We start from the raw sequence: 27819 nt of genomic DNA, 5'->3' as shown, positions 1-27819 counted from the left end.
TTGCAGGCATGGAGTGTATGGACAGAAGCCATTCTGCAACTTCCAAAACTCTAGAAATGACAGACATCTTCCTGCCTGGACAGTCACCCAAATTTCTTCTGTACCATTGGGACATCCATCTTCAGCCTATAGGCCCATAGTATTCAGCAGATTTTTCCACAAAGCAGGAGATTTCAAAGATAGTTCTGCCTATATTGACAGTTTGTCAGTCACTTTCTTCTGTATCCTGCAGAATGTCTTTCAGACTCTCTCAAGAAGCAGGAACCCTGAACATCAGTCTCACCTTTAGATAAGTTCAGCAGTCATTTCTGTGTGGGTCCTACATGTTCAGTTCACACAGCATACCATCAAGCAGTCCAGGCAAGAACAGTTTCTTGCTCAAATGGCTAACAAACTCCATGAGTAGCCTCTTCGATGATCATCTTCCTTTTGAAATAATTGGTGCTGCCAGGAGCAGATGTATCTCACTGTCATGAAAAGTCCTAACTTCTTAAAACATTTAAATGTCATATTCTGTAGGTCTTTGAAAGGTTTGAAGAACACCTATCTAATTGAAATGTATTTCTATATATCTAGAAAACCTAATTAACCTGACTAGAAGCTTGACTGTTATAGATGATTATCTATTAACCTATATTTCTTAATTATACATTACATTTTTAAATGAGCTACACAAACACAATACCTTAATCAAGATCAGAAATACACATACATATAACAAAACTGACCTTAAATTTGTATCAATAAAGACCCATACCAATGAAAATCTCCCCTTTGAATATAAACATATATTTATAGACAATATTTGGGAATATGGGCATAGTTCTCTCCAAACTGCTTCCTGCTGTTTACAGGGCTAAGTATTTTTTGAAGGGTGTTCAAGGCAACCTTTCAGGGGATCTTGGTCCATCAAACCACATTAGTCTGGAAGGATTCCACAGGTTTTCATCCTGTGGAAACAAAAGATGAACCTCTTTTCCAAAGCAACACATCCTTAGATCCATCCTTAGATCCATATTTTGAAGACAAAATAATATTAAAGTGTATATATATATATATATATATATATATATATATATATATGTTACTTAGCTCCTTCACAGTCAAAAATTCAAAGAAAATACAATAATATACATAACCAGACTCGGTAGATTCCATCTTTAAATGACAAAAAGAAAAGGGTTTATAAGTGAATGCTTTTCATGCTGCCTAAGATGTTTGTAAAATCAGAGTCAAAAGTTGTTTAGGATTTAAATTCTTAATTTCTTTCTAATACAAAAATGATTTCCTATTCCCTATTACTTATTATCAGTTCTAAAGGCACTGAGTACCTCTTACAACCTCCTCAGCAAGTTGTGGATTCCCTGTTTGATCTCCCTTGTTCTTACCCCATAAACAATGGGGTTCAGAGCTGGGGGGATGAGGTGATGCAGGATGTTGAGCAGGATAGGGACATCTGGGGGAATCCTCTCCCTGGCCAGGTTAGTGATGACCAGCACTAGCAGGACTGTGCTGAAGAAGAGGATGAGGATGAAGTGGGAACCACATGTGCCTAAAGCTTTGGCCATAGCTCCCTCAGCTTTGATCCTGAGCACAACACTGAATATAAAAGAGAAGGAGAGAACAATGAGGATGAGGTCAGAGCCCAGCAGAGTCCAACCTGCTACAAGTTGGTATAGTTTATTGAAGGTGATGTCATCACAAGAGAGCTTGGACATAGACAGATTGGTACAGATGCAGTTCTTGATGCTGTTCTGAGCACAGTACTTTAGTCTGGTAGAAAGGATGAGGACAGGGAGAGCAAAAAGGACATTCCGACTTATAATTAAAATGACAGCCCTAACCACAAACTGGTCAGTGATGATGGATGGGTACTGCAGAGGCCACATAGCGGTCATAGGCCATGACCATGAAGGCGCAGGACTCCATCATCAGGAAACTGTTCATGACAAACATCTGAAGGAAGCAGGCAGAGAAGCTTATGGATTTGTTGTCAAACCAGAAGATGGCCAGGACCTTAGGGATGACAGTGAGGCAGAGCACAATGTCCAGCAGAGAGAGAAGGCTGAGCAGGTAGTACATGGGCTCATGCAGAGAGGCCTCCATCCTGATGATGATGAGAAGGGTGGCATTGGCCCCCATGGCCAGGAGGAAGAGGAGGCTGAGGGGCAGGGACAGCCAATGCTGCCAGGTCTGGTAGTTAGGAAAGCAAATGAGGAAGAATTCAGAGACAGAAATTTCAGAGTTGTTACTGAATAATGCCATTGAAGAACTGCCAATCAAGCCAGAAATCAAGAGATTCATAAAATGAAGGAAATGAATGAACATAGAAAATATATGTTCTGGATAGAATAGAGCTCAAGCTTCCATCATGCTTGAACCTGCCCCAGTGAAGTTTTGAAATCATAATCATCATCACCATTATGCACTAAAAAGCACTGTGTTGAATACTTTCTTTTCATTATATTCATTTCCTTCTTTTAAAAAATACTGAAGGGTCGGGAGATGTCTGTCAGTGAATGGCATCCAAAATCAACCTTGGCTTCCCAAGCACACACATGGGAAAGCACATCGGTGCACACATACACACATGTGCATGCATTTTAAAATTTTTTTTTTAAAGAAAAGGATTTAAACATTCATTATCCTGGCCATCCCTATTGACCAATGCCCTTGGCAAAGGCAATGTTGGGATGAGCTGAAAAAGAGGAAGCAAAGCACTCAGTGCCATCGCAGCACCAAAGATGATTTTCTGTTATAGTTTGTATGTCAGAAATAATGAAATTTCAGTGAGAAATGGGGATAGGGAAAAGAAACTTTAAAGACAAAAGTTAACTTGTTATGGGCAGAGAAATTTTTTATCTTTTTTTATTGAAAATAGATTTTTTCATATAATATATCCTGGTCATGGTTTCACATCCCTCAGCTCCTTCCACATCCTCACCCACCCTCCTATCCACACCACAAAAAAAAAAAAAAAAAAAAAACAGCAAACGGGGGGGGGGGGGGGGAGTCAATTTAAAAACATAAGAAACGCATGCAGATGCAAAGACAACAACATTTGCACACAGAATAATCCCATAGAAACGCAAAATCCTAAGAAATTTGCAAAGTATTCAGACAGTTTTCTAGCAACCATTCAAATTATAATATGCCTGAAAGTGAGAAAGTTGAAGTTTTTAAATGAAAATGCTTTTCTCATCGTTTTGGAAAAAATCAAATGAGAAAACAGACGCAGGGTCACTGTGTCCAGGGTTACATTGTTCTCGTGCTCCTGTCCTCTGAGGTTAACACACAGTATGGAAAATCTATAAACTGCCTACCTTTGCTCCTCTTAGTCTGCAGTGATCTGATTATGAAGCAAGTATCTTTGTTCTCACCATAGCTGTCTCTGATCTATACTATGATGTAGTTAGAACATAAATTCAATTTACTTATTCTTTTTCCATAAGAATGTTTCTGTTATTCAGTGTCATTGAAAACCTGGACTTTGAAAGGTTTTTTTTTTCTTTTGTTGACCACCATTTTTGTTTCCCTATTAAATAAAGAAATTTGTCAAACTCTAAAAAGGGTAATGGTAATGACAATAGCCAAAGAAGAAGGAGCCAGGGACTAGCGGCAAAATAAAGAGAAGGCCCAGTGCCATGTGCACAGTGCGACTGGAATCACTGATTCTACATGCTTTCCCACTAGACCCACTGACTCAGTGGTAGTGGTGTGTATGAGAAGTCATCAGTCTGGCTGCCAGAGAAGACAATGCAAACAATTGTTTGACTTAAGGACTTTAATTTTGAATATCCCAGGCTTTCAAAATACAGATTATATTAAATATCTTAGGAATGACAGGTATATGCAAGCATTAAAATGACTCTCAGTGTTAATCTAAGAGATAAGATGGATGGGAAACATGCCCATACTTTCTAAGGGTTTTTCCCTTCCACTGACCTCAAGTGTAATTACTTGGAGCAACTTGATTCGCTTGAATAAGTCAAAAAAAAAAAGTGCTTTCTAGTCCCAGTCTAAACAGTGAGAATCTTAGGATACAGCAAAAGTTGCTGTCTTCAGGGAGCTTACTTAATGAAAAGATTGGACCTGCGGGCATTCATATTGCAGTAGATGTGGGTGCTGTAACAGTGACTATTAAACCATGGGAGAGAAAAAGCACTGAGTGAATCAGTATGATACGGTTTAAAAACTGGTCTCATGCCAATTTGCATTCCAATTCTGACTTAGATGCAGCATATGATTCCCGAAGGAAAAAGTCTTGGTGTTCAACTGTCTTATTTGAAATAGAGCAAAAAGCACGCAACCGTAAGAAGGGAAAGGGGCTGTGATTTACCGAGGTCTTACTCGGTCAGGAGAGGTAAGTTAGGGCCATCAGAGCAGAATGCAGAAAGAAGGAAACTGAGGGCTGTGCTTTCAGGAATGGCAAGAGCAGAAGCACCTACCTAGGTGGATGCTGAGTAACGATAAAGGATGAGGCATTGGGACCTGGGAGTGCTAAATTCTGTGGGGGAAATGACTGAGCAGGCTCCGGGGTTGTGGCAGCCTGGGGGGATCCCTAGCAATCATTCTGAAGGTGCGCATAGACACTACAGAGAATCATGGAATATTTGAAAAAAAGGAAGTGATAAGCTATAGGTATTACTTCAGCCCATTCAGAATCCTATACAAAATGACTGAGCAGGCTCCGGGGTTGTGGCAGCCTGGGGGGATCCCTAGCAATCATTCTGAAGGTGCGCATAGACACTACAGAGAATCATGGAATATTTGAAAAAAGGAAGTGATAAGCTATAGGTATTACTTCAGCCCATTCAGAATCCTATACACTGGATAGTGCATAAACCACAAACAGTAATTACTAACAGTATGTAAATAAGTGTAAGATTAGGGGATCAGAAAATTCAGCAACTGAAATGGGTGAAGTCCCATTTCCTGGAGTACAGATTGTACCTCTCTCTGCGTCCTCACATGATGGGGCTGAGTTTACATCAATGTTGGGTCCACTAGACATGGATGACTCCGCTTTATCTCTTAAGATGCCAGGTCAGTGTGCCTTGCATCGTCATCCAAGTGCCTTGGCAGGGTCGGCACCTACACTCTAAACCCTACCGAAGGAGGTCTACCTCCTTGTCACACCTTGTCTTTGACTCCACTCCCTCCTCAGTGTCTGCCTCGTGTTGATTCCTTTCCACACCTGAGACTCAGTAGCTTCAGAGGAAGAACGGCCTCCGCTCTGGCTATTGGCTGCAACATGGTATCAGAGGCTCCTTTGGGTATCTTTTCTCCCTGTTGGTCATGGACTTAGCGCTTTTACTAGCTAGCGGGAAAAGTGGCCTTGTGGTCTATTTCCCAAGAGAACAAAATTACAAAATGTGTTGCAATTTTTATGAAAGGTACCAAAGACCAGCAACACCTGTAGAGTCTAAATAAAGAAAAAGGTGTTAAACTAGGTAAAATGTGGCAGAAAGGGAGACAAATCTATTGTGTAGGCCCACTTTGTGTGCAGAATCTAAAAGCATTGAATTTGTGGAAGCAGACAATAAAGTAGCAGTTGCTAAGCGGTGAAGAGTGGGGGAATAGGGAGATGGAAGCTGTAGGGTTCAAAGGCTCAATGCAGAATGATGAGAGAGCCCCAGAGCACACACTCAGGCTTAGAATTCTTCACATTTCCTATGGCACTGCTTTCTTGGTTCCTTCCTACCTTGCTTTCTTCCCCTTCCCTCCCTTCTTTCCTGTCTCTCTCTCCCTCCTTTCCTCCCTCCTTCCCTCCTTTCTTTCCTTTTCTTTTCCTTTCCATTCTTTTTTTTGATAGTGCCTAATACCACAATCATGTTATTGCCTCAGTCTCCTGAGAATCACAGGTGTGAATCACTTCCACTGACTAAGTATTCTCAGCACACACACACACACACACTCACACATGCAAAATCCATGGAAACTGTGAAAAGATGGGTATATGGGTTATCTCAAAGTTAGTACTCAGTTCACTGTGCATAGCTGGAAGAACATCACATCATACGCCTATGTAAAATCTATACTACTGTTTGAGCTATGCTCCGGATTAAACTCAGGACCTCATGAATGCTAGGCAAGTGTTCTGCCTCTGCCTCTGAGCTACATCTCAGTCCTAAGTTCCTACAATTTACACTTAAAGGCTTACAAAAGACGTAAGAGGGATAAATGGAGGGAAGGATAACAAGGAAGGGAAAAATTATTAAGTGATTTTAGTTGAAGGTAATTAGTGTTTTCATAGATACAATTGCATAATATAAAAATACTCGTTTATATATTGTAACAAATTGAAACATGGAGAATTTAAATCATCTTACAAATTCAAAAATCAGTCAGGAACCCACAGCCAAACATTAGGCAAAGTTCAGGGAATCCTGCGGGGTGGGGGATAGAAGGGATTGCAGGAGCCAGGGGGATCAAGCACACAACAAGAAGACCCACAGAATCAACTAACCTAGGCTATTAGGGGCTTACAGGGACTGAACTGACAACCAGAGATCATACATGAATCTCATCCAGCTTAGTTGAAATTATAATTAATCTTTTGCTAAATTTTCCTTATTTGAAAAAAAAGTGGGAATAACAATGCATAAGGTATTTTCCCTTTTATTGAAAACAGATTGTTTTCTCATACACTATATGCTGGTTACACTTTACCCTTCTTCTACTCCTCCCAGGTCCTCCCCACCTCCCCTCCTATCTTCATTCACTCCCTTTCTGTCTCATTAAAGAAAAATGGACTTCTAAGAGATAACAGCAAAATATAACAAAATAAAATATAATAAAATAAAACAATCACATCCAAGTTATACATGGCAAGCCAACAGGAGGGGGGAAAAGTCCTATGAGAAGGCATAAGAATCAGAGATCCACTCACTCACACACTCAGGAGTTCCATGAAAACACTAAACTAGAAGCTATGTCATATATGTGGAAAACCTGGTACAGATCCGTGCAGGCCCCATGTTTGCTGCTTCCGTCTCTGTGAGTTCAGTGGATCTCTAAGGCCTTGTTCTCCTGGTGTCCTCCATCCCCTCCGGCTCTCACACTCTTTCACCTCCTCTTCCACAGGATTCTCTGAGCTCTGAGGAGAAGGATTTGTTAGAGACATCCCCTTTAGAGTTATGTGTTCTTCCAAGGTCCATCTGTCTTTCTCTCTCCTCTCTTTCTCTCTGCATAATGTCTCTGTGTGGGTTTCTATATTTGTTACCATCTGAACAATGGTAACAATGGAGGAAGTGTCTTTGGTGGTGACTGGATAGGCCACTGATCTAGGAGTGTAGTAGAATATCACTGAGTCATTTTTTCCAGCACTGTTTTCTTACTTTTAAGGCCACACCTACATCTCTGGACTATCCAGTCTCTGGTTCTTGTTCACCCAAGCAGTGTCAGGTATGGGTTCGTTTCCTGGAATGGCTTTAAGTCAAATTAGACCTTGGTTGGTTGTTATACCCACAAGCTTGTGTCACCATTGCCCTAGCATGCTGTGCAGGCAGGACAAATGGTAAATCAAAGGATTTGCTGATGGGCTTGTGTTTGTGCTTCCCTTTAGATAGCATACAGAGTGCCTTCACATACCAGAGACACTAGAACACAGGGGTGAAGGTTCTGTATAAGCATCAACTTGACCTCTCAGTGTTCAGTGAGTTGTGTTGGTGCTGTCCTTGGCAATGAGGCTTTGGTGTCAGTTTGGGGATAATAACTATTGTTTTGGCAACTGTAACATGAGGGGCTGGCTTGTTTGGGTTTTCTATCCTGCCTCTGCCTCCTTCAGCAAATCCTACCGGCGTGCGCCACCACAACTGGCAAGCCCCAAAGAAATTCACACACAGGACTCCATAAGATTATAAACTGATTGGCCCATTAGCTCAATCTTCTTATTAACTAATTCTTACATCTTACGGTAACCCATAATTCTTGTTTGTGTTAGCCATGTGGCTCAGTACCTTTTCCAGCTGTCAGCTCACATGTTGCTTCTTCGGTGGTCTGGGCATGAGTGGCGGAGGGAGTTTCCTGCTTCCCAGAATACTCCCATTCTCTTTGCTCCACCTCTACTTCCTGTCTGGTTTTCCCACCTATACTTCCTGCCTGGCCAATCAACATTTATTTAAAATATAATTGACAGAATACAGACAATTCTCCCGCACCAGGCAACAGCCTGGGTTGTTTGGGGATTTCCATGGGACCCAACAACTCAGTTGAGTAACCCAGTCCTGATTCTGTAAGCTTTGTTTAGTGACAAGAGAGGGGCAGTTGGTACTCCATGTCCCTCAAAATTTGAAGACTTCTTTAGGATTGCCTTCATATATTTTAGGAAGCTTCCACTGCACCAGATTTCCTTACTGCACCTCAAATGTACCACAGTTGTAGCTGTCTGTCCTTGCTTTCTCTCCCTCAAACCCATTTTCTATCCTTCCCACCTAATCCTACCCATTCCTGCCCCCACTTCACTCCTTCAGTACACCTATAAAAATCTATTTTATTTACCCCTTGAAGGGAGATCCATGTGCCCTGCCCACTAGTCCCTTCTTCTATACCTAATCTCTCTGTATCTAAAGATTGTAGCTTGATTATTGTGGTGGTTTGAAAGCAAATGGCCCATATATGAAGTGGCACTATTAGGAGATGTGACATTATTGGAGTAGGTATGACCTTGTTGGAGGAAGTGCATCACTGTGGGGATGGGCTTTGAGGGCTCCTATGCTCAAGATACACCCAGTGAGACAGTTCACTTCCTGTTGTCTGAGGATAAGATTTAACACTCGGCTCCTTCACCACCGTGTTTGCTTGCATGCCTCCATGCCCCACCATGATGATAATAGGCTAAATCTCTGAAACTATAAACTACCCCCAAAGAATTTTTTTTCCATAAGAGTTGCCATAGTCATGGTGTCTCTTCACAGCAATAGAAACCCTAACTAACTAAGACAATTATCATTTATTTAATGACTAATATCAACAAATAAGCAAATATATAACATATGTTTCTTTCTAGTTCTAGGTTACCTCATTCAGGATGAGCCTTTTCTAGTTCCATCTAATTGCCTAAAATCTTCATGCTATCATTTTTAACAGCTGAGTAATTGTCCACTGTGCAAAAGTATTGCATTTTTAAAACCATTCTTTTGTTGAGGGACAGCTAGGTTGTTACCAGTTCTGGCTATGATGAATGGAGCATGAATAAATGAACACAACTGAACAAGAGTCACTGTGGTAGTATGAGGCGTCCTATAGGTATATGCCTAAGAGTGGTATAGTTGGATATTGATGTAAATCATTTTTCATTCTTCTGAGGAACTACCATACTGATTTCCATAGTGATTGTACAAGTTTGCACTCCCACCAGCAATGGATGGGTATTTCCCTTGCTCCACATTCTTGTCAGAATGAGCTATCGCTTGTGTTATTGATCTTAGCTATTCCAACAGATATAAGATCGAGTCTCAAAGTAGTTTAGATTTTCATTTCCTTGATGTCTATTCATATTGAATATTTCTTTGAGTGTTTCTCATCCATTTGAGAATTCTCTATTGAGAATTCTTTGTTTAGATCTGTATCCTATTTTAATTGAACTTATTTGTGTTTTAATATCAAGCTTCTTGAGTTCTTTATATATTTTGGATACTAACTCTCTATTGAATGTAAAATTGGTTAAAAAAAAACTTTTTCCAATCTGTAGGCAGATGCTTTGTCCAAATGGCAGTTCCTTTGCCATACAGAAGGCTTTTAGTTTCAAGTTTTCATTTATTAATTGTTGATCTTAGTGTTTGTAATAACAATGTTCTGTTGAGAAAAATCATCTGTGTCAATGTATTCAAGGCTATTCCTCACTTTTTCTTCTAGCAGGTCCAGTGTACCTGGTTTTATGGTGAGGTCTTTGATTAATTTGGAGTTGAGTTTTGTTCAGGTTAATAAGTATGTGATATATTTGCATTCTTCTACATGCAGACATCTAGTTTCACCAGCACCATTTGTTGTAATCTTTTTTCCAGTGTGTATATTTCTGGCTTCTTTGTTAAAAATCAGGTATCCATATAAGTGTGGATTTATGTTGAACTCCTCAATTTTATTCCATTGATCAATCTGTCTATTTTTATGCCAATACTGTGCTGTTTTTATTACTATAGCTTTGCAGTACTACATGAAATTAGGGATGGTGAAATCTCAAGCAGTTATTTTCTTGCTCAGGATTTAGCTATCCTGGGTTTTTTGTTTTTCCCTATGTAACTAAGAATTGTTCTTTCAGAATCTGTGAAAAAATGTGTTGGAATTTCGATGACGATTTCATTGACTCTGTAGATTGCTTTTGGTAGAATGGACCTTTTCACTATGTTAATTCTAAAAACCCATGATCATGGGAGATCTTTTCATTTTCTGATGTCTTGTTCAATGACTTGAAGGGTTTTGTTACTTGAATTTTTTTTATTCATTTTATATTCCGACTACAGTTTCCCTTCCTCCTCTCCTGTAATCAGATTAATGACTACCCTAATGTCATCAGAGAGGCTTCATTCAGTAACTAATGGAAGAAGATGAAGAGATCCACAGTCAAGCACTGTGCTGAGCTCCAGAAGTTCTGTTGAAGAGAGGGAGGAGGGATTGTACTAGCCAGGGGTAAGGTCACAAGGTGTAACCCACAGAGACAGCTGATCTGTCTGGGAGTTCACAGACTCTGGACCGACAGCTAGGGAGCTTGCATGGGACCAACCTAGATCCTCTGTGTATGTGTTTCTGTTGTAATGCTAGGTCTGTCTGTGGGGCTCCTAGCAGTGGGATCAGGACCTTTCCCCAGCACTTGAGCTGGCTTTTGAGAACCTATTCCCCATGCTGGGTTGCCTTGCCTCACCCAGCCTCAATGCAGGGGGCAGGGGGAGCTTGGTCCTGTCACAGCTTGATGTTTCAAGCTTTGTTGACTTGAAGATTTTGTGATGCAAGTCTTTCACATGCTTGGTTAGAGTTACCCCCAAGATATTTTATATTATTTGAGGCTACTGTGAAAGGTGTCAGTTCCACAATTTTTTCATCCCATTAGTTATTCATTTATAGGGGCTATTGATTTTTATGAGTTAATTTTGTACCCAGATACTTCACTGATAAAGTGTTTATCAACTGTAAGAGTTCTTTGGTGGAATTTTTAGGGTCACTTATGTATACTATATCATCTTTAAATAATGATACTTTGTCTTATTCCTTTCCAGATTGTATCCCCCTTGATCTCCTCCAGGTGTCTTACTGCTCTGGCTAACTCTTCTAGTACTATATTGAACAGATATGGAAAGAGTGAAAAACTTTATCTTGTTCCTGATTTTAGTGGAATTATTTGAGTTTCTCCACATTTAATTTGATATTGGCTATAAGCTTGCTATAAATAGCCTTTATTATGTTGACATATGTCTCTTGTATCCCTAATCTCTCCAGGACTTTTATCATGAAAGGTGTTGGATTTTGTCAAAGCCCTTTTCTGAACCTAGTGAGATGATCACGTGTTTCCCATCTTTTAATTTGCTTATGTAGTGGATTACATTTATTGATTTTCATATATTGAATCATTCCTACATCTCTGGGATGAAACCTACTGATCATAGCGGCTGATCTTTTTGATATGTTCTTGGATTCAGTTTGCAAGTATTTTATTGAGTGCTTTTTGTATCTATGTTCATAGGGGCCAGCTCAACCACACAGCCCCAGAGAGAGGCAGGGAAAGCTCTCCTGCATCTGTACACCACAGGGACCAGCTTTTCCAAGCTACCTAAGAAAGGGGTAGCTTGTGGCAGCAGCAAGGGGTGGAACCAGTTCATCATGGTCCTAGAACATCAACACAGACCCCAGCTGTAGTAGGACCACAAACCCAGGAATGACCTTCTTCTCTTTCTCTCCCCTCTCTCCACCACATATATTTATTCATCATAGTGGCACCCACCCACCCAAGTTGGGAGGTGGTGGGTGGGCCTCTACTAACCATGTTCTAAAACATCAATAACTAATACTTAGCTATATATGAAGAACTAAATGAATGTTATTATAGCTACATATGGTTGCACAGATCTCTGGGTCTATAACTTGGGAGAATAAGGCATGAGAATATCAATTTTGAGACCAACCTGAGCCTCAGTGAGTTCCAGGCTTCATAGCAAGACCCTGCTTCAATAATTAAATGAATAAATAAATTTATTATATATTTAATTTGTAAATTAAATATAATCACAAGACATAAACTGGTAAAGTTATAGATTGTGAAATGCCAAGGATATATACTGTCCTGATGAACACTTGACTTATTGGCTTGACAGTGACTTTAAATGCCACCAGAGAAAAGAAGTTTAGTGAGTTTTAGTGTCTTTTATTTATTAAATTAACCACTAAAATTCCCACAGACTCTACAAGCAGGAAGTACGGAATCTTCACGAAGCTGCTGGTCCACCCATTAAGTTTTAGAAATCCCTCAGTGATTTCTGAGAACTGATTGTCAGCCCTCACTCAAACATGAATCATCAGTGGAGAACTGGAATTGAACCCTGTACTGTTATTCCAGCTCATGGCCACATAGAGGCACTGTTGCATAATCAATAATGTAGAGTCCCCTTCTTGGCAATAGTGCTAATGTTGCTTAGCTTTGGTGGCTATACAACCATGATGTCCCAAACTTGAGGTCCCAGCCAGCCTATAGCAATAAGTGGTCCTTCATAGATTTTCCATTAACTGGCAAAATGTGGAAAATGGGAAGATAGCTCAGAGGTCGAGAGCGTTTCCTGTTCTTCCTGAAAACCAGAGTTCAGTTCCCAGAACCCACAAGCACCAGCAACCGCAGCTCCAGGGGATCCAATGCTCTTCTCTGGATTCCCTTAATATCCATATACCTGTGACACACACATACACACACAGACACACACACGCGCGCATGCACGTACACACACACACACACACACACACACACACACATGCATGCAGTTAAAAAATAAATGTTTAATAAATTATTAAAAAATAATTTTCTAAAAAACTTAGAAAACGTGTATCTCAACAACTTTAAATCCTGCTTCACTTTACCCAACGGAGCATTCAAAGGCTTCTGCTAAGAGAACACTGTCATAGTGTGGGAACCTGAGGACAGGAGAGGCTGCTCTTTCTCTCTTCTTCCTGTTGATTTTAACTGGATGTGAGTTTGCTTCTGAGCCTCTCTGCGTATCTGGCTTGCATCATCTAGCACCTACACTGAGCCTGGTAACCTGTGAGAACACCAGGAACTGGTGACACCTAGTGACATCACTTGGACTCTAACTTTACGAAGCCCATTCTGTGGTGTTCACACTAGAGAATGGGAGTCAGAAACAGAACTGAGAAAGGAAGCAAACTCTGAAGTTAGTTTTGTGGTTTACAATATAAAAAAAAATTGCAGAATTCTAAAATGGGGTGGACTCTATTAACTGGCAATTGACTAGTGTCTGGGATGTGTCAGGCAGGTATAATCATATGGTGGGATCTTTCTCAACTCTGTTCTATCCAAAGCAAGCTGAGACACAGTCATAGGTACCTTCATGGTGTAGTTTCTAGGATGGGTTGGGGAGCTGTTTGTGTGTTTGGCTGGGTGTTAGTTGTTTTGTTTTTGTTACGTAGTAGAGGGCTGCTTGGCTGTTTTTGTTGTTTCTGAAGACAGTTTCAGTGTAACTGTCAGGCTGACTTTGAACTCTTAATCCTACTTTCTCAGCCTCCAAAATATTGGGATTATAGTCATATACCATCACCCAGCTAAGATGATCATTTTTGCAAATTATAGGTGTACATTCTGCAGAAAATAAAAATATCAAAGAATGTGAATGGCTACATTGGGTCAAAAGGCGAAATTTGGACTACCAGAGAGAAATTTCAAAAACCTAGTCTTGAATTTATACGAGAAAACGTTCCCATGGGGGCTTTCCTAAGCAAAGCACCTTCTATCTGAAGTTTTTCTTCTGGAACAAGGGTTGTCAGAGCCTCTCAGGCCTCCTGTGCTCACTGGCCAGTGACAAACTGAACCTGCCATATCTGGCTTTATCCCATTCCTACACCCTAACCCCACTGCAGGCTTCTTCTCCCAGCTGGACAGGAGGAAGCATGTGTAACTCGCCTGATCTCCCTTCACACAAGAAAATGGAAACCTTGTACAAAAGCAGATGGCTGAAAGGCCACCCAGGAAGTATCTCCATGTGAGCTCAGACTTGAGGTGCTAATTCATCCACAGTCCTCACAGCGCCCACACCCTTCCCCTACTTCCTGTTCAGTAGAGACCCATAAGATGCTTGCCTGCTGTATCCACTGGCTATTCAACCGACTTAGTCCAGTAGTCTTACCCTCCTTCTTTGGCCCTGAAACTCACAGATACATCTGCTGTCACAGTAACCCAACCCAGACTTTGGTGAAGAAATCATGAGGGTCATAGGGGCTCTTTATTCTTACCTCTTCCTAGACCCAATTGGCTTGGGAAGCGAAGTCTCCAAGGGTAAGGATCTGAGGCTTTAGGAAGTCTGTTTATGGAACTCCTAGTAAATTGGATTGTGTGGAAGGGAATTATTTTAGAGAAGATAGAAATTATAGGGATCTGGTATAAAAGACTGACTCCTAAACAGAGTTGGAAGGGAAGGAAAGACACTACAGAAAAATCTTTTATTTCTTGGCCATCATGGTACATAAGAACCCTTTCAATGTCATAATCTGACACAGGACTCTGTGTGGTTCCTGAAGTTGCAGTTGAAATTTTAGGGAAGGATGCTTCTCTTCATGTGACTGAGGTCAGAGATCCAACTCTGTGGAGTTGAATGGAATTGATCTGGAGTCCTATAGTTGCTCTTGCTTAACTCTATGAGAAATGTTTAGAGTTACATGATATTGTACATGAAACACACTGTTTTTGGTCATGTAACTATATAACTGATTATCTGGACACACAGGAATGACATTTTGCTAGACCCCTCACTTAAAAAATTCCATTTAATCATGAAGATTCTGTTCAGTCATATCTCACTCTATTTCCAGTTTCTAGACCCCACTGTCCTTTCCTGTATACTTTCTTCAAATTCCTTGGGTACATTTTGCAGTTTTCAAAGCACTCTGACCTTGGGTCCTCTTCTTACTGCCTTCTGATCAAGGTGTAGCCAACACAATGTCCACCTGCATGCTGTCATGCTCCTTACCATGATGATAACAGACTGAACCTCTGAATTGTAAGCTGCCACCTCACTTAAATGTTTTTCTTTATAAGAGTTATCATGGTCATGGTATCTCTGCACATCAATAGAAACCCTAACTAAGACAGAAATTGGTACCAGGGACTGGCATATTGCTGTAATAGACCCGACATGCTTTTGTTTGGAGGAATTTGAGCTTTAGTACTTTGGGTTGGGAAAGCAGTGGAATGCTTTAAGCATTGCTTAATGAGCCTTACTAATAGGAGCATGGAAGACAGCAGTACTAAGAGTTATTTGAAATGTTGGGTTGGGGGTCACTCAAGAGGTTTCACAGGAGAATTTCAGTATGTTTTCTAGAGATATTTCTTGCGGTGTTTTGATGAAAAAAGTGGCTGTCTTTTGTCCTTGTTCAAAGAGTCTGCCTGAGAGTTAAGTAAAGAGTTTTGGACCAATTCTGTTAGCAGAAGAAATCTCAAAACAGCCTAGTATATGCCATGATATTAGTGGTCATACAGAATACTAACTAATTCTAGGAATAAGCTTTATCTAGCTCCTATATGTGTTTTCAGGTTTGAATCTAAAGTAGGTAACTGGGAACTAAATTTGTATACCCTGAATGTGCTTAATAGATGGTGGTCCTCTAATCTTTCAGAGATCTGTTAAATATGACATTTAAAATGTTTAAGTTTTCTACCATGAACCCTGACCATTCCTGATAGTAGCTTTTGGGGTCTCCAAGATGATGGGGCATGCAACAATAATTCCATCTGGATTGTGACAATGCCACTAAGCTGACAAACACTACCCAAAGATAAACTTCAGATTACAAACTGCTCAGGACATTCAAATCACTGAGTTTATAGAAGACTAACACAAACATAGTAACTGAATATTTCCTGTCCCAATTTCCTGGTCCCAAATAACCACACAGAAGTTTAATATTAATTACAAATGTTTAGCCAATAGCTCAGGCTTATTACTAACTAGTTCTTACATTTTAAACTAACCCATATTTCTTATTTATACTCTGCCACATGGTAGTACCTTTATCAGCATGACACATTCATCTCTTGCTCCCTCTGCATCTGGCTGGTGATTCCTGACTCTACCATTTCCTTTCCATCATCCTTAGTTTGGTAGCCTTGCCTATACTTCTGGCCTGACTACTGGCCAATCAGTGCTTTATTAAACCAATTTGAGTGACAAATGTTTATAGTGTACAAAATGATTGTTCCACAGAAAAACATTTTATAAAACTTTGAACTCAGAAATACTTAATCCTAAAACTACCAAATACAATCAAGTTGGACATTGTGGAAAACTTGACAGAAACAGCCTCATTATTGCAATATTTTTACTGTTAGAGATAAGACCTTTCCTTTTTATTCAGAAAAAAAAGAGGGAAATCTTACCAGTATTTGATCATGCAACGAACCCTGAGATTGTGTTATTTGTTGTGGAATATTATTTTAACTAGGCAAAGATGTGTTACATTTGTTTAAGTTGAATTTGTTTACTTATGTAAAAGTATGTTGCATTCGTTTACTTAAGTAAAGAAGTGTTGCTGTTTCACCTTGCCTGCCTAAGGTACTTACTTGGTCTAATAAAAAGTTTAACAACTAATAGTTAGGCAGTAGAAGGATAGGCAGGGCTGGTGGGCAGAAAGAATAAGTAGAAGGAGAAATTTAACCTCAAGGAGAAGAAGAGGAAAGTATAAGGGAGAAAGAGAGGGAGATTTCCATGACCAGAGCCAGGCAGTGACCAGCTAGTCAGACATGAGAAGCAGAAATGTAAGATACACTGAATGAAAGAAAGGTTAAAAAGCTCTGAAGCAAAACAAAGATAAAGAGAAACATATTTTTAAAAGAGAAAAGGTGAGTCTGAGCCTTCATAACTAATAGCAAATCTCCATGTGGTGATTTGGGAGCTAGCTGTGGCCCAAAAGAAAGTCTGCTACAGTTAATGACTAGAAAACCTGCTTCTAGTCATGGTGCGGCTCAGCCCTAGCACATACCTTAATTCAACAGCTTTCTACTTAAATATTGTAAACAGGAGTATATAAAATCAACAACAGGGCAAGAGGTGGAGCAAGCAACCAGTTGACAGGAAGAAACCATAAAGAGTAGAGAAAGTCAGGAGGATAGAGAGATGTAAGAGTCATCACTTTCCAATGGATACCCACGCCCGACCCAGGCTGCTCGCTTCCTGAACTCGGGCCCACGAGAAGGGACGATTGTCCTGAGGGTTGAAAAAGAGACACGCACAAAAGAAACCTTTGCTCATTCACAAGAGTAAATGGCAACTTTATTAAACTCAAGTCAGGTATTTATACCAGTGGGCTAGAAGGACCGAAAATGCAAAGCCTCCTCCCAACCAGAAGCAGGAGGAGAAGATTAAAGCTTCCCGGCCCCTCGGGCAGGGTCAGCTAGGGGAGGCAGGCTATTGGCCCCACTGCTAAGACCTTGAATACAAGTGGAATCACCATAACAAAGAGAACCAGGTTCTAGCTAGGTTATCCCTTCAAGCCAGAGCTAGTGCAGAGTCTCCAGGAAGCCGGAGGTCACACGGCCCTGCGAATCGCCAGGAGAGAAGGGAAGAAACTTTGGTAGCTACAGAGAGACACACAGAAAGTAGAAGGTGGGTCATCCTGTTGGAGGAATTTTTGTTTGAGAAGTGTAGGAGAAAGTCCTCTTTCTGCGACCATGGCAAATGAGAAGGTCATCAGAGTACTTTCTCTGCCTCTCTGAGCTATCAACTTTTTACCTCCACATCTGGCTCTTGAATCTTTATTGATAAAATAGAACAATAAAGACTTAGTTAAAAACAACGCTACATAATTTCACTATGGATGGATAAAACTCTGCTGTGTGTATACTGAGTTTATAATTTATTTGTTGATGGGATGTTAAACTGGCTCTATAGCTTGGCCACAGGTAACACAGGAAACACAGATATGTAAATGCCTCTGCTGGATGCCGACTTAGTTTTCCAATTGTTTTAAGTAAGAAGGTGAATTTAGTGGTACCCTATCTTGACAAGCTAACCTTCTGCTTACACAGACATCACTGTCTAACTTGTGTCACCTCGTGGGGCTAACGGTTGGGTCAGGAGTTATATGAACCCCGTTCTTCCAATCACTCAGGAGAAATATGAGCCATAGACACAGCTTCAAATCTGAGGAAGGACTACCCAAAACTATGAAAGTAAATATAACTCTGAGGGACCCAATGTCAGAGTGCTTTGAGAATTGCAAAATGTACCCAAGGATTTGAAGAAAGTACACAGGAAAGGACAGTGGGGTCTAGAAACCAGAAATAGAGTGAGATATGACTGAACAGAATCTTCAAGATTAAATGGAATTTTTTAAGTGAAGGGGCTAGTAAAATTTTCTTCCTGTGTGTCAAAATAGGCAGTTATATAATTTCATGACCAAATATAGTGTGTGTTTTATGTACAATACCATGTAACTGTGAGCATTTCTCAAAGAATTAAGCAAGAGCGACTAAATGGCAACTGAATGGCTATAGGACTCCAGATCAATCCCATTCAGGTCCACGGAGCCGGATCTCTAACCTCAGCCATAGGAAGAGAAGCATCCTTCCCTGAACAGTCAGAGCTGAGATGATGAAACCCAAGGAGTGTAATCATGCAGGCATGAAATATAGCTCTCTCTCTCTCTCTCTCTCTCTTTCTCTGTCTCTCTCTCTCTCATTCATTCTCTGTCTCTCCCTTTCAATACGCATTCAACTGATAATCAAGTTCTGCTCAATATTCAAAGAAATTATTTACAAGAAATTATAATCTCTTTCCTTGTCCAGTAGTTCCTGAGTCCCACCATTCACTGACTCTTTGGTAGACTATAATGCCATATAATACACACTTATTTAATATTTTCAATTTTCCATTAAAGAGATGTTTCACAGAACAAATATGATGGTATTTTGTTAAAAATGCTTCAGTGTTCTGTGTATTTCAAATGGCTTTAATTTAATAGTTTTGAAATCCAATCACCAGATTCAGTCATTAACAGCTGCTTAAGAGAGCAGCATGGCCCTGGCTTCTACTTAGGAGATTTTTTTTTTGAATAAGAGAGAAGCTGGTGCAGGGAGTGCTTGCTGCACAGTCTGAGGACAAGGGTTAACCTCTTCAGTACCCACATTTAAAAAAATAAAGCCAGCTATGACAGCATGTGCCTGTAATCCCAGCATTGGAAGTAGAGAAAGGAGGAACCCAGGGACTCACTGGCCAGCCAGTGTAGCCAATCAATGAGCTCCAGATGTAATGAGAGACCCTGTTTCCAAAATAAGTAAATTAATTAATTAAACTGAGAGTGATGGAAGAAGACAGCTGACATCAACCTTTGGTTCCCCATACCCTCAGGGATCAAATCCTCACCTTCCATCCCACTTGAGACAGGGTCTTCTCTTCACCACTGAATACACCAGGTTGTCTAGCCCACAAAGCTGCTGCCTTTATCACACAGAATAGCACTTGAATTAGACATTCCACCATACATGGCTTTATATTAATTCTAGATATTCATGTTTGTGTGGCAATCATTTTACTCACTAAACAGCCATCTCACCAGCTCCAGTACACACTTTTTAAGTTGTAGGTTAGTATGTTGTAACAAAGACCTCCCAAATACATGATGGCTTAATTCAAATACAAAGTTATTTCTGTTTCAGATTCAAGTTGAAGTTTGTTACGTAGACAGTATCAGAGGCACAGGCTCTTCCATAATGCTACTCTCTCATCTTCAACCAGTGATAATAGTAATGAAGAAGAGAACAATTTTCCTGATATAGGCTAGTGAAACAAAATGCCTCTAAGTCAAAAAGATTTTCCCGTAATGGTTATAGTGTGCCATAGCCTGGCTTTCCCTAGGACAACTTACAGAGTTTACATTCTAGACACCTACCTAATAAAAACATACAATTCTGCCTGAGTGGTGTAGGAGGTTCTTCTGTTCATGTGTTGCTTTCATTGGTTAATGAATAAAGAAACTGCTTTGGACCTAATAGGGCAGAACTTAGGTAGGCAGAGAAGACAGAACTGAACGCTGGGAAGAAGGGCAGAGTCAGAGAAGCCATGAATCTTCTGCCTGAGATGGATGCTGGTTAGAGTCTCTGGTAAGCCACTAGCATGTAGCAATACACAGATTAATGGAGATGGGTTAAAGTAATATGTAAGAGTTATCCAATAAGAAGATAGAGCTAATGGCCGAGCAGTGTTTTAATTAATACAGTTTCTGTGTGGTTATTTCAAGTGCAAGCTAGCAAGGCAAAGGACCCCTCTCTCCTTGCAATACCTGGGCTTTGTATACCTCATATCAATGCTCAGTACCTCGCCCAAAGATACCAGCCAAACCAAAGAAGTTCAGGCTCTCTGAAAGAAAATCACTCATCCATAGTAAAATGTACAAAGAATGCTCAGAGCAGAAACACTAACCGTCTTCTTCATCACTTCTAAAGTGAATTCCCAAAACAGCCTACCTTCCTCTCCCAAACATCTTCATCCATTGGAGTAAAACTGTGTCTTCGCTGGGACTGACCAAAATATCATATAAAATATCTTATATGTTATAAGTGTGACAGTCCTCCAGCGAATTTTTACCTGGTTCCAGTCCTCAGAAGTAGGTGAGATGATTGACGTCACAATACATTTGCCATCTCCAAGAGAGAAACTCATTCGAAGTAACAAAATTGCTTCTACATTTACTGAACCTGCGCACCAGCACGTAGTGCAATTTTCCAGCATTAATAGATTAAAATAATGTACAATATACCAAAAGAAGATGTGTGGCTAATGCTTTGTCTTGTCTTCTGTTTATGCTGAATAAAAACCATAAATAAAATTTAACACGAGTTTTTTAAAAAGAAAATCATTATGTACAAATATAATAATTTCTAGAAAATCTTGTCCCTCTGAAGATAAGTTGCATGCAGGCCTAAATCACTTATGCTTGTTGTACGTGAAAAAGTAAGTAACATCCACATTACAAGGAAAGGTGGCACTTCAGCCTGTGACCTTTGTGTCTCCTTTAAGAGACTCTGTGAGACAGTGAGATGCAGCCACTACATTGGGTTGGAGACTGTGAAGACACTCTGAATTCCAAAGCAGGCACAGATGGGTATTTGCCATTCTCCTTCCAGACAGTATTACACATCAGTTATTAGATTAAAGCAATAAAATATTCTAACCATTAGCTCCCCTGACAACAGTGGGGAATTGTTGGAGTAGGAAAGAATAATAAGATGAAAGGGGAATATATATGAACACAGTTGTCCAGATCCATCTCACTATGTTGAGCCACATGTCTGTGGGTATTCTTTGCACAGACAACTAGGAGCAGGAGAATTCACTGCAGAATGGCTTCTGTCCATACACTCCATGCCGGCCATGAGCTCTTGGCTGAGTCCTTGGCAGGAGTCTCTGTAGCCAGTGATTAGAACGTGCTCAGCTTGATGCTTTTATGTAGAACACCCTGAGCACTCGCTGGCGGATCTGTCGAGTCTTCACCCCATAAACAAGAGGGTTGAGGGCAGGGGGCACAAGGAGGTAGAGCGTGGCCAGCAGAACATGGACATGATGGGGAACATGGTGCCCAAAGCGGTGAGTGAGGAAAGAAAACATTCCGGGTACATAGAAGATGAGAATGACACAAACATGAGACCCACATGTGCTGAAGGCCTTGAGTCGGGCTTCACCCCCTGGGACCTTCAGCACTGCCTGGAGGATGAGGGCATAGGAAACGCCAATGGCCAGGACATCTAGCCCGACCACCAGCAGTGCCACTGACAGCCCATAGGCTCGATTCACTGTGGTTTCAGAACAGGCAAGTTTTACCACAGCCATATGCTCACAATAGGCATGGCTTATGACAGTGGCTCTGCAGAAGACAAGGTTCTGCAATAGGATGGGAAAGGGGGTGAGGAGGACCAGTCCCCGGACTAGCACCACCATCCCAATGCGCCCTATAATCCCTGGATGCAGGATGGTGGAATGGCGCAGAGGGTGGCAGATGGCGACATAGCGGTCCAGAGCCATGGCCACAAGTATGCCTGACTCCATGGAGGAGAAGGCATGGATGAAGAACATCTGAGTCAGGCAGACAATGTACCCAATCTCATGAGCAAGATCCAAGAGCACTGTGAGGGTTTTGGGTGCAGTGGAGGAGGCCAGAACCAGGTCAATACCAGCGAGCATGGCCAGGAAGAGGTACATGGGTTGGTGCAAGGATGAGTCCGTCCAGATGATGAAGATAATAGTCACATTGCCCACTAGAGCGAGGAAGTAAAGGACACCCAGGGGCAATGCTATCCAGTGCTGACTTTCCTCCAAGCCTGGAATTCCTACTAGGAAGAAAGAGGGCTGGGGTTGCCTCCAGCTGGAATTGCTAAGGGCCATGATCAGCAGTGTAGAGGAAGAGTAAAAGACACTCAAGTCATGACTTCTCCATTCTTCATATGCTAAGACACTGTGCAGATCTGGCTATCATTCATGAGAATGAGGTGACTTAAGCTGCAACAAGAGGGAATAAACTTAGATTCAAGGAAGAAAACCTAGTGGTTTTGTCCATTACACGTATATTTTGCTGTCACTTCGCATTGCTGTTGTAATTATATGACCATACAGGTGATTATGCAAAGCTTCTATGCTTCTTTCTCCTTCCTCTCTTGTCTCAATTGGTCTTTCTCATCAATCAAAATTCAGAGCTCAGTGTCCTCTTCTCCTCCAGAAGGATTCACAGTGGTTTGCCAACCCTGGTAATACTGTCCGTATTTATGATCTGTCTATGTTTATCATTGGCATTCTGATTTACCAGCATCATAAAGACCCTTTCAGTATTGTGGTATTTTATTTCAAAAGACAGAATCAGATCTCATTAACTCGGTAGCCACAAGCCAGCCTGGTGGACTGTTCATAGCATATAACAACAGATTTAATTAAATTTAAGCCGTGTCTATTTTATAGTCTAGTAATAAAACTTTGGCAGGCTACTGAAAATTTCTAAGCTTTCATTTCTCACCTGACAGTAAACTAAAGATCAGCCACACAGCTTAATCTGAGTATTGATCAACCTATGCATTCCAAGTCTAGACTGGCATTATTCCACAAGATATGGCTTTCATTATTACTAATATTATTACTAAAGATTATTAAAGAATGACATCCCAATGTGTTTTCTTTCTTTTTCATCTAAAAATATCCTTCTGTGTTTCAAATGTCTGCTCTTGCTGTCTTGCAAAATACACCATGGTTCCTTCCATTAATGTTAACAATGGGCACAGGTAAATAAAACAGGTGCCCTGTTGAATCTGGTGACTGTGATTCACCGCTAAAGCACTTCAATGAAAGATTAGGTGATACATTTGTGACTATATTTGCCTTAACAAAAGGATGAATGCTGAAATCGCATTAATCTATTCTGAGACTCATACACATACACTTAAAGAGTCAGACAGGACTCAGTTCTCGGGGATCCCGCATTTATAGATCATTCTGAGTGATTTAAATTAAGTCAGCAATGACTATGATATTGCCCCAAACTTTGCCCATAGTAACTACAAAATTACTAATTTTAATTAAAAATTAAAAATGCTTAGTAAACGCACAACTCCCAGCCTTTAAGAATAAAGGAATAGTGGCAGTCTGCTGAGAGATCTGTGGTATTCTAACCATGCACGATGCTTCTTCCATCGGTGCTTGGTGCTCCACATGAAAAGAAAGTTTGTTCTCCTTCTTAGCTATCCTGTTCTGGTGCAAGCCTCGGCCTGCTTTGCTTTGTTCAGCACAGAAGCTAATGCACAGCTCTGCATGTGGGAAGCCTGTCCACAGCTTTACAGGACCAATACCAGGGTAAATGAGGGGTGATGATGCTGTTCCTCAGCCCCAAGACGCCTCTTTTTGTTCTGTGACTTATGTGTCCAGAGGAAAGGTCTGGAGCTGCTTGTGTAATTAAGTGGTCTTCTGTGACCCTTACTGAAAAGAAGAAAACCTTTGTCTTGAGGCATACGAACAGAAAGATGCATTTACCTCTCTGAGCAGAAAGTGGAGGACAGTTAGGAAAGGACCGGAGCTGTGGTTCCCTTTTACCTATGCAGATCCAGCCCAAGCCATCTGTCATTTGTCCAGTCGTGCTTGGGAGCTGTAGGGCAGTCTGACACGTCTCTCTTTGTCCTCACTTATAATTCTCTCACGGCTGTGTCCCTGCACTGATACCTTGCTCCATAAGATCATCCAGCCCCTGAATAGTGGGGATGATGTCTTATGGGAGACTTCCCAGAGCAAGATGCAGCATACCTGGAATCCAACTGGTCCTGCATATGACTGGCTAAGGAAACACATATTCAACTGTTTAAATTACATAACAAGTGAGCAAGTACGCAAAGGTCTTAAAAGACCTGAAGTTGTGGGAACTTGTTGAAGCAGAGGCCGGACATCAGGGCTAAGGGCATAATAAGCAGGAGTGTCCGCTGAAAGGAAACCATTGAGCCTTGACATTCCCCACCCTGCAAGACACTCTGGGAGCTTCATGGGAATGTGGGCTCTGCAGACTATCAGCTGTAAGAGACAAGGATAGAGTTCTAGATGTGTATAGAAAATAAGAGTGACTAGCAGTCACTTCTTCGACTGCCTGTAGTGAGCAGGAAGTCTACTGTATGGGTTATGACATGGCTCTCTCTCTTTAATCTCCTTCATAGTGACCTGGACTCCATGAAAGTAGGGGAAAGAGAAAGACAAGAACACAGCCAGAGGTGTAGAAATAGTGGGTGGGTGATGATGCCCTGCTGTAAGAGGAAGACAGCCAAGTCGAGCACTCCGATCACGGCTCCAACTCACATCTGAGAGAGCCTATTGTGACAGCCAGGACACTGTCTTCCTTGTCACTGTGCTGTCCTCTAGATGTATCTGCTGAAGCTGTGTCAGCTGAGGGAGACTCGGCAACAGAGAAGTGGAAAGGGGGAAAGTTCCCAGACTCGGGAAGGTTCTCTAAGCCTTCTTCCTCAGGTCACCCCCAGAGCTCCCACCTTCCCACCCCACAGCTTCCAGGCACCAGAGTAGTCTCCATGGTGACACTCTGCTCTAGCTTTGGGGAGACAATGAGGGAGACTTTGTACTCAGGAGAGTTAAATAGCAGTGTCTGAATGCTGGAGAGAAAATTAACCACATCACTCAAGGCCTGTGCAGATAATGCTTCCAAAGTTGTCAGCATAATTAGTAGCTCTGGAAGGACTCAGAGAAACGGCCCACATCCTCTTGCGCTAGTGTGCTCTGAGGATGAGAAAATGAAGTCACATGAAATGGCTGTGAGATTGAAGCGCTCAGTAGGCGTCTGCGCACTAACAGTTAACTTGCAGCAATGTGTCCTCTGTGATCTCTGTGCTTAACACCCTCTGACAGTGCCAAGGCCAAGCCTGGGAAGAGCAAACATTCTGACTCAGGAGAAATCCAAAGCTACTAAGAGGTGCTGGGCTGGAGAGAAAGCTCGGTCAGTTCAACACCTGCAGCGCAGGCACTGTGAGCGTGATGCTCCATCTCACTGGCCAGCCTGAGTCACTGAGCTCAGGGTCAGTGAGAAACCTCTTCTCAATAAACGTGGGGTGGAGAAAGGCTGAGGAGGGCATCTGATATCTTCCTCTGGTAGTCACACATACAGGTGCTCAAACCCATAGAACCGTGCACAGACACAGCACACAGACATACACACACGCGTCCACACAAATACACAGACTACCAAGATGTGTTAAACCAGTATATTTGCAGAGTTGCAGCCCGATTAAACAAACTGAGAAAGAACTTGCCACAGTGATGTGGGGAAAAAATCCAGCTGTCAGTAGGCTTCCCCCAACACCAAGTTCCAAATCTGACCTTGTTTGTCACAGCAGAAGTCCTGTGCTTCGTCTTGTCACTGTGAATGCTATGGAAGTCCCTTCCTGATGTTTCCTCAAAGGAGGGACCATGACTGTGAACAGGCTCTGGGAAAGGGTGTTAATAGTCACTGGCAGGTAGTTCTCAAAGGACTCGCAGGCACATCTGGTCAAAGCCCACATTACCCTTCAGACTGGCAGGAGAGTTACGGTGTGAGTCAACTTCCCAGAGGAATGGGTGGATGGGCAGGGAGGCAAGGCTAGTGGTGGCACCCACTCAGAACTATGCGGCTAGACTCTGGGCAGTGTTGAGTGTGACTCCTGAGCCAGAACTCCTGCGAGCTGCACTAGGAGATGTGTGCTCTGGGAGTCATGAACCTCGAGCTGCTGTAGCATTTATACATCTTATTCTCTCAAACCAGTGTCAGGGCCCCGTGAATTCTTTACCTGATATGGGTGCTAGAATCCGAGATTCAGAAGCATTAGTTGCTGGAAGTTCAGAATTGAGTCACTCTTCCACAGAGGAGAAAAAATGAGGAGGAGGAGGCTTTCCCACCCCGGGCTACTTTCTTTCTCCATTCAGCCCTCACTCGACTGGTGATGTGAAAATACAAAGATAAAACACACTTCATTCACAGCTGAAAACATGCTGAACACTCACCGGAGCTCCAGAGGTCTTATTGGGTTACCAAAGCAGCAGAGAAATCCAGATCACAGCACAGGTTCATCTGCCCATCAGGTTTCCCTCAGTCTTCCATATCCATGCTCCCACATCTACTTCACAATAGATTCCCTTCATTTGAATTTGTACTTTAGACTCTGTTTCTGAAGAAAAATGCCAACTGTCTCAGACTGTGGCTCTCAAGGACATCGATCCCATCACCATACCCAGGGTTTATAGTCTCCATGACAACAATGCCTCAGTTCATAATCTTTTCCCTCCTCTTGTCAAAACCATTTCATTCACACATTGTAAAGCTACATCTGTTCATTCATGAAGTAAATGCACATAGTTTTCAACTTCCTAGTCCCAGCTTCACAGTGGTGCAAAGGTGTTATGTATTCAGTCTAAGCCAAACAATTCAAATTTCAGTCTTTTCTGAGCTGATTTGGGGTAGCATTCTCTTGCAATGCTGTACAGTGTGGTTGAACTCTAGTCTCCAGGTAGCCACACAGCCAAGAAGGCAAAAACAAAAACAAAATCCAGCCCTGGTATCTGTGGTACACTGTGCTGCTAAGTTCATGTGCCCAACAGGTTATGTGTAAGTATATTTGTGACTTACAACATCTTCGTTTTATGATGTGATTATTGGGTGTCACACCACCATAATCTGAGGAGCTTTCATTTAATTTGTCAACTCCATGCCATGTGTTAGGTGTGACACACCTGCCATTGTGAGCCACGTATGGGTCGATTATATATTAAGTAGTATAACATGAATATCGATAGCAATCATAAATGTTATAGATTTAAACCGAAGTGTTTCATGATACATGATGGGAAGACCTTCCTAGAGTAGGGGGCTCAAGAAATACCTCCCTCATACAAATCAGTGACCAGAAATATTAGTTAAAAGTAATGTTGGTAGGCTAGAGGTACCCACAGTATGAAAGAGAATCTAGTGTTTTGTTTTGCTTTTGTTTTGTTTTGTTTTTTGAGACAGGATTTCTCTAGGTTGGTTTGGAGCCTGTCCTGGAACTAGCTCTTGTAGACAGGCTGGCCTCAAAGTCACAAAGATCTGCCTGTCTCTGCCTCCTAATTGCTGGGATTA

General features: G+C 41.5%; 2 protein-coding genes across 2 annotated transcripts; both read right to left on the bottom strand.

Moving 5' to 3' along the window:
* Positions 1–1334: 1334 nt before the first annotated feature.
* LOC148121543 (olfactory receptor 56A4-like) lies at positions 1335–2265 on the bottom strand. The gene is given in 2 exon segments (XM_087907691.1): positions 1335–1884; positions 1886–2265. Coding segments are annotated over 2 exon segments (930 nt in total).
* A 19367-nt stretch (positions 2266–21632) lies between these two features.
* Positions 21633–22604, bottom strand: LOC125395946 (olfactory receptor 52L1). Its single transcript, XM_048427700.3, has one exon. It carries the CDS (start codon positions 22581–22583, stop codon positions 21633–21635), a length of 951 nt encoding a protein of 316 aa, XP_048283657.3. The 5' UTR covers positions 22584–22604.
* Positions 22605–27819: the final 5215 nt, after the last annotated feature.

This window comes from Myodes glareolus, chromosome 7 (assembly GCF_982192425.1).
Source record: "Myodes glareolus chromosome 7, mMyoGla1.1, whole genome shotgun sequence".
Taxonomy (NCBI): Eukaryota; Metazoa; Chordata; class Mammalia; order Rodentia; family Cricetidae; genus Myodes; species Myodes glareolus.
The sequence above is the reverse complement of the archived record's forward strand: the minus strand, read 5'-3'. Positions and strand labels throughout refer to the sequence as shown.

Bases quoted from the DNA above. Each gene is read 5' to 3' on its own strand.
- LOC125395946 (XM_048427700.3), bottom strand. From the start codon at position 22,583: ATGGCCCTTAGCAATTCCAGCTGGAGGCAACCCCAGCCCTCTTTCTTC.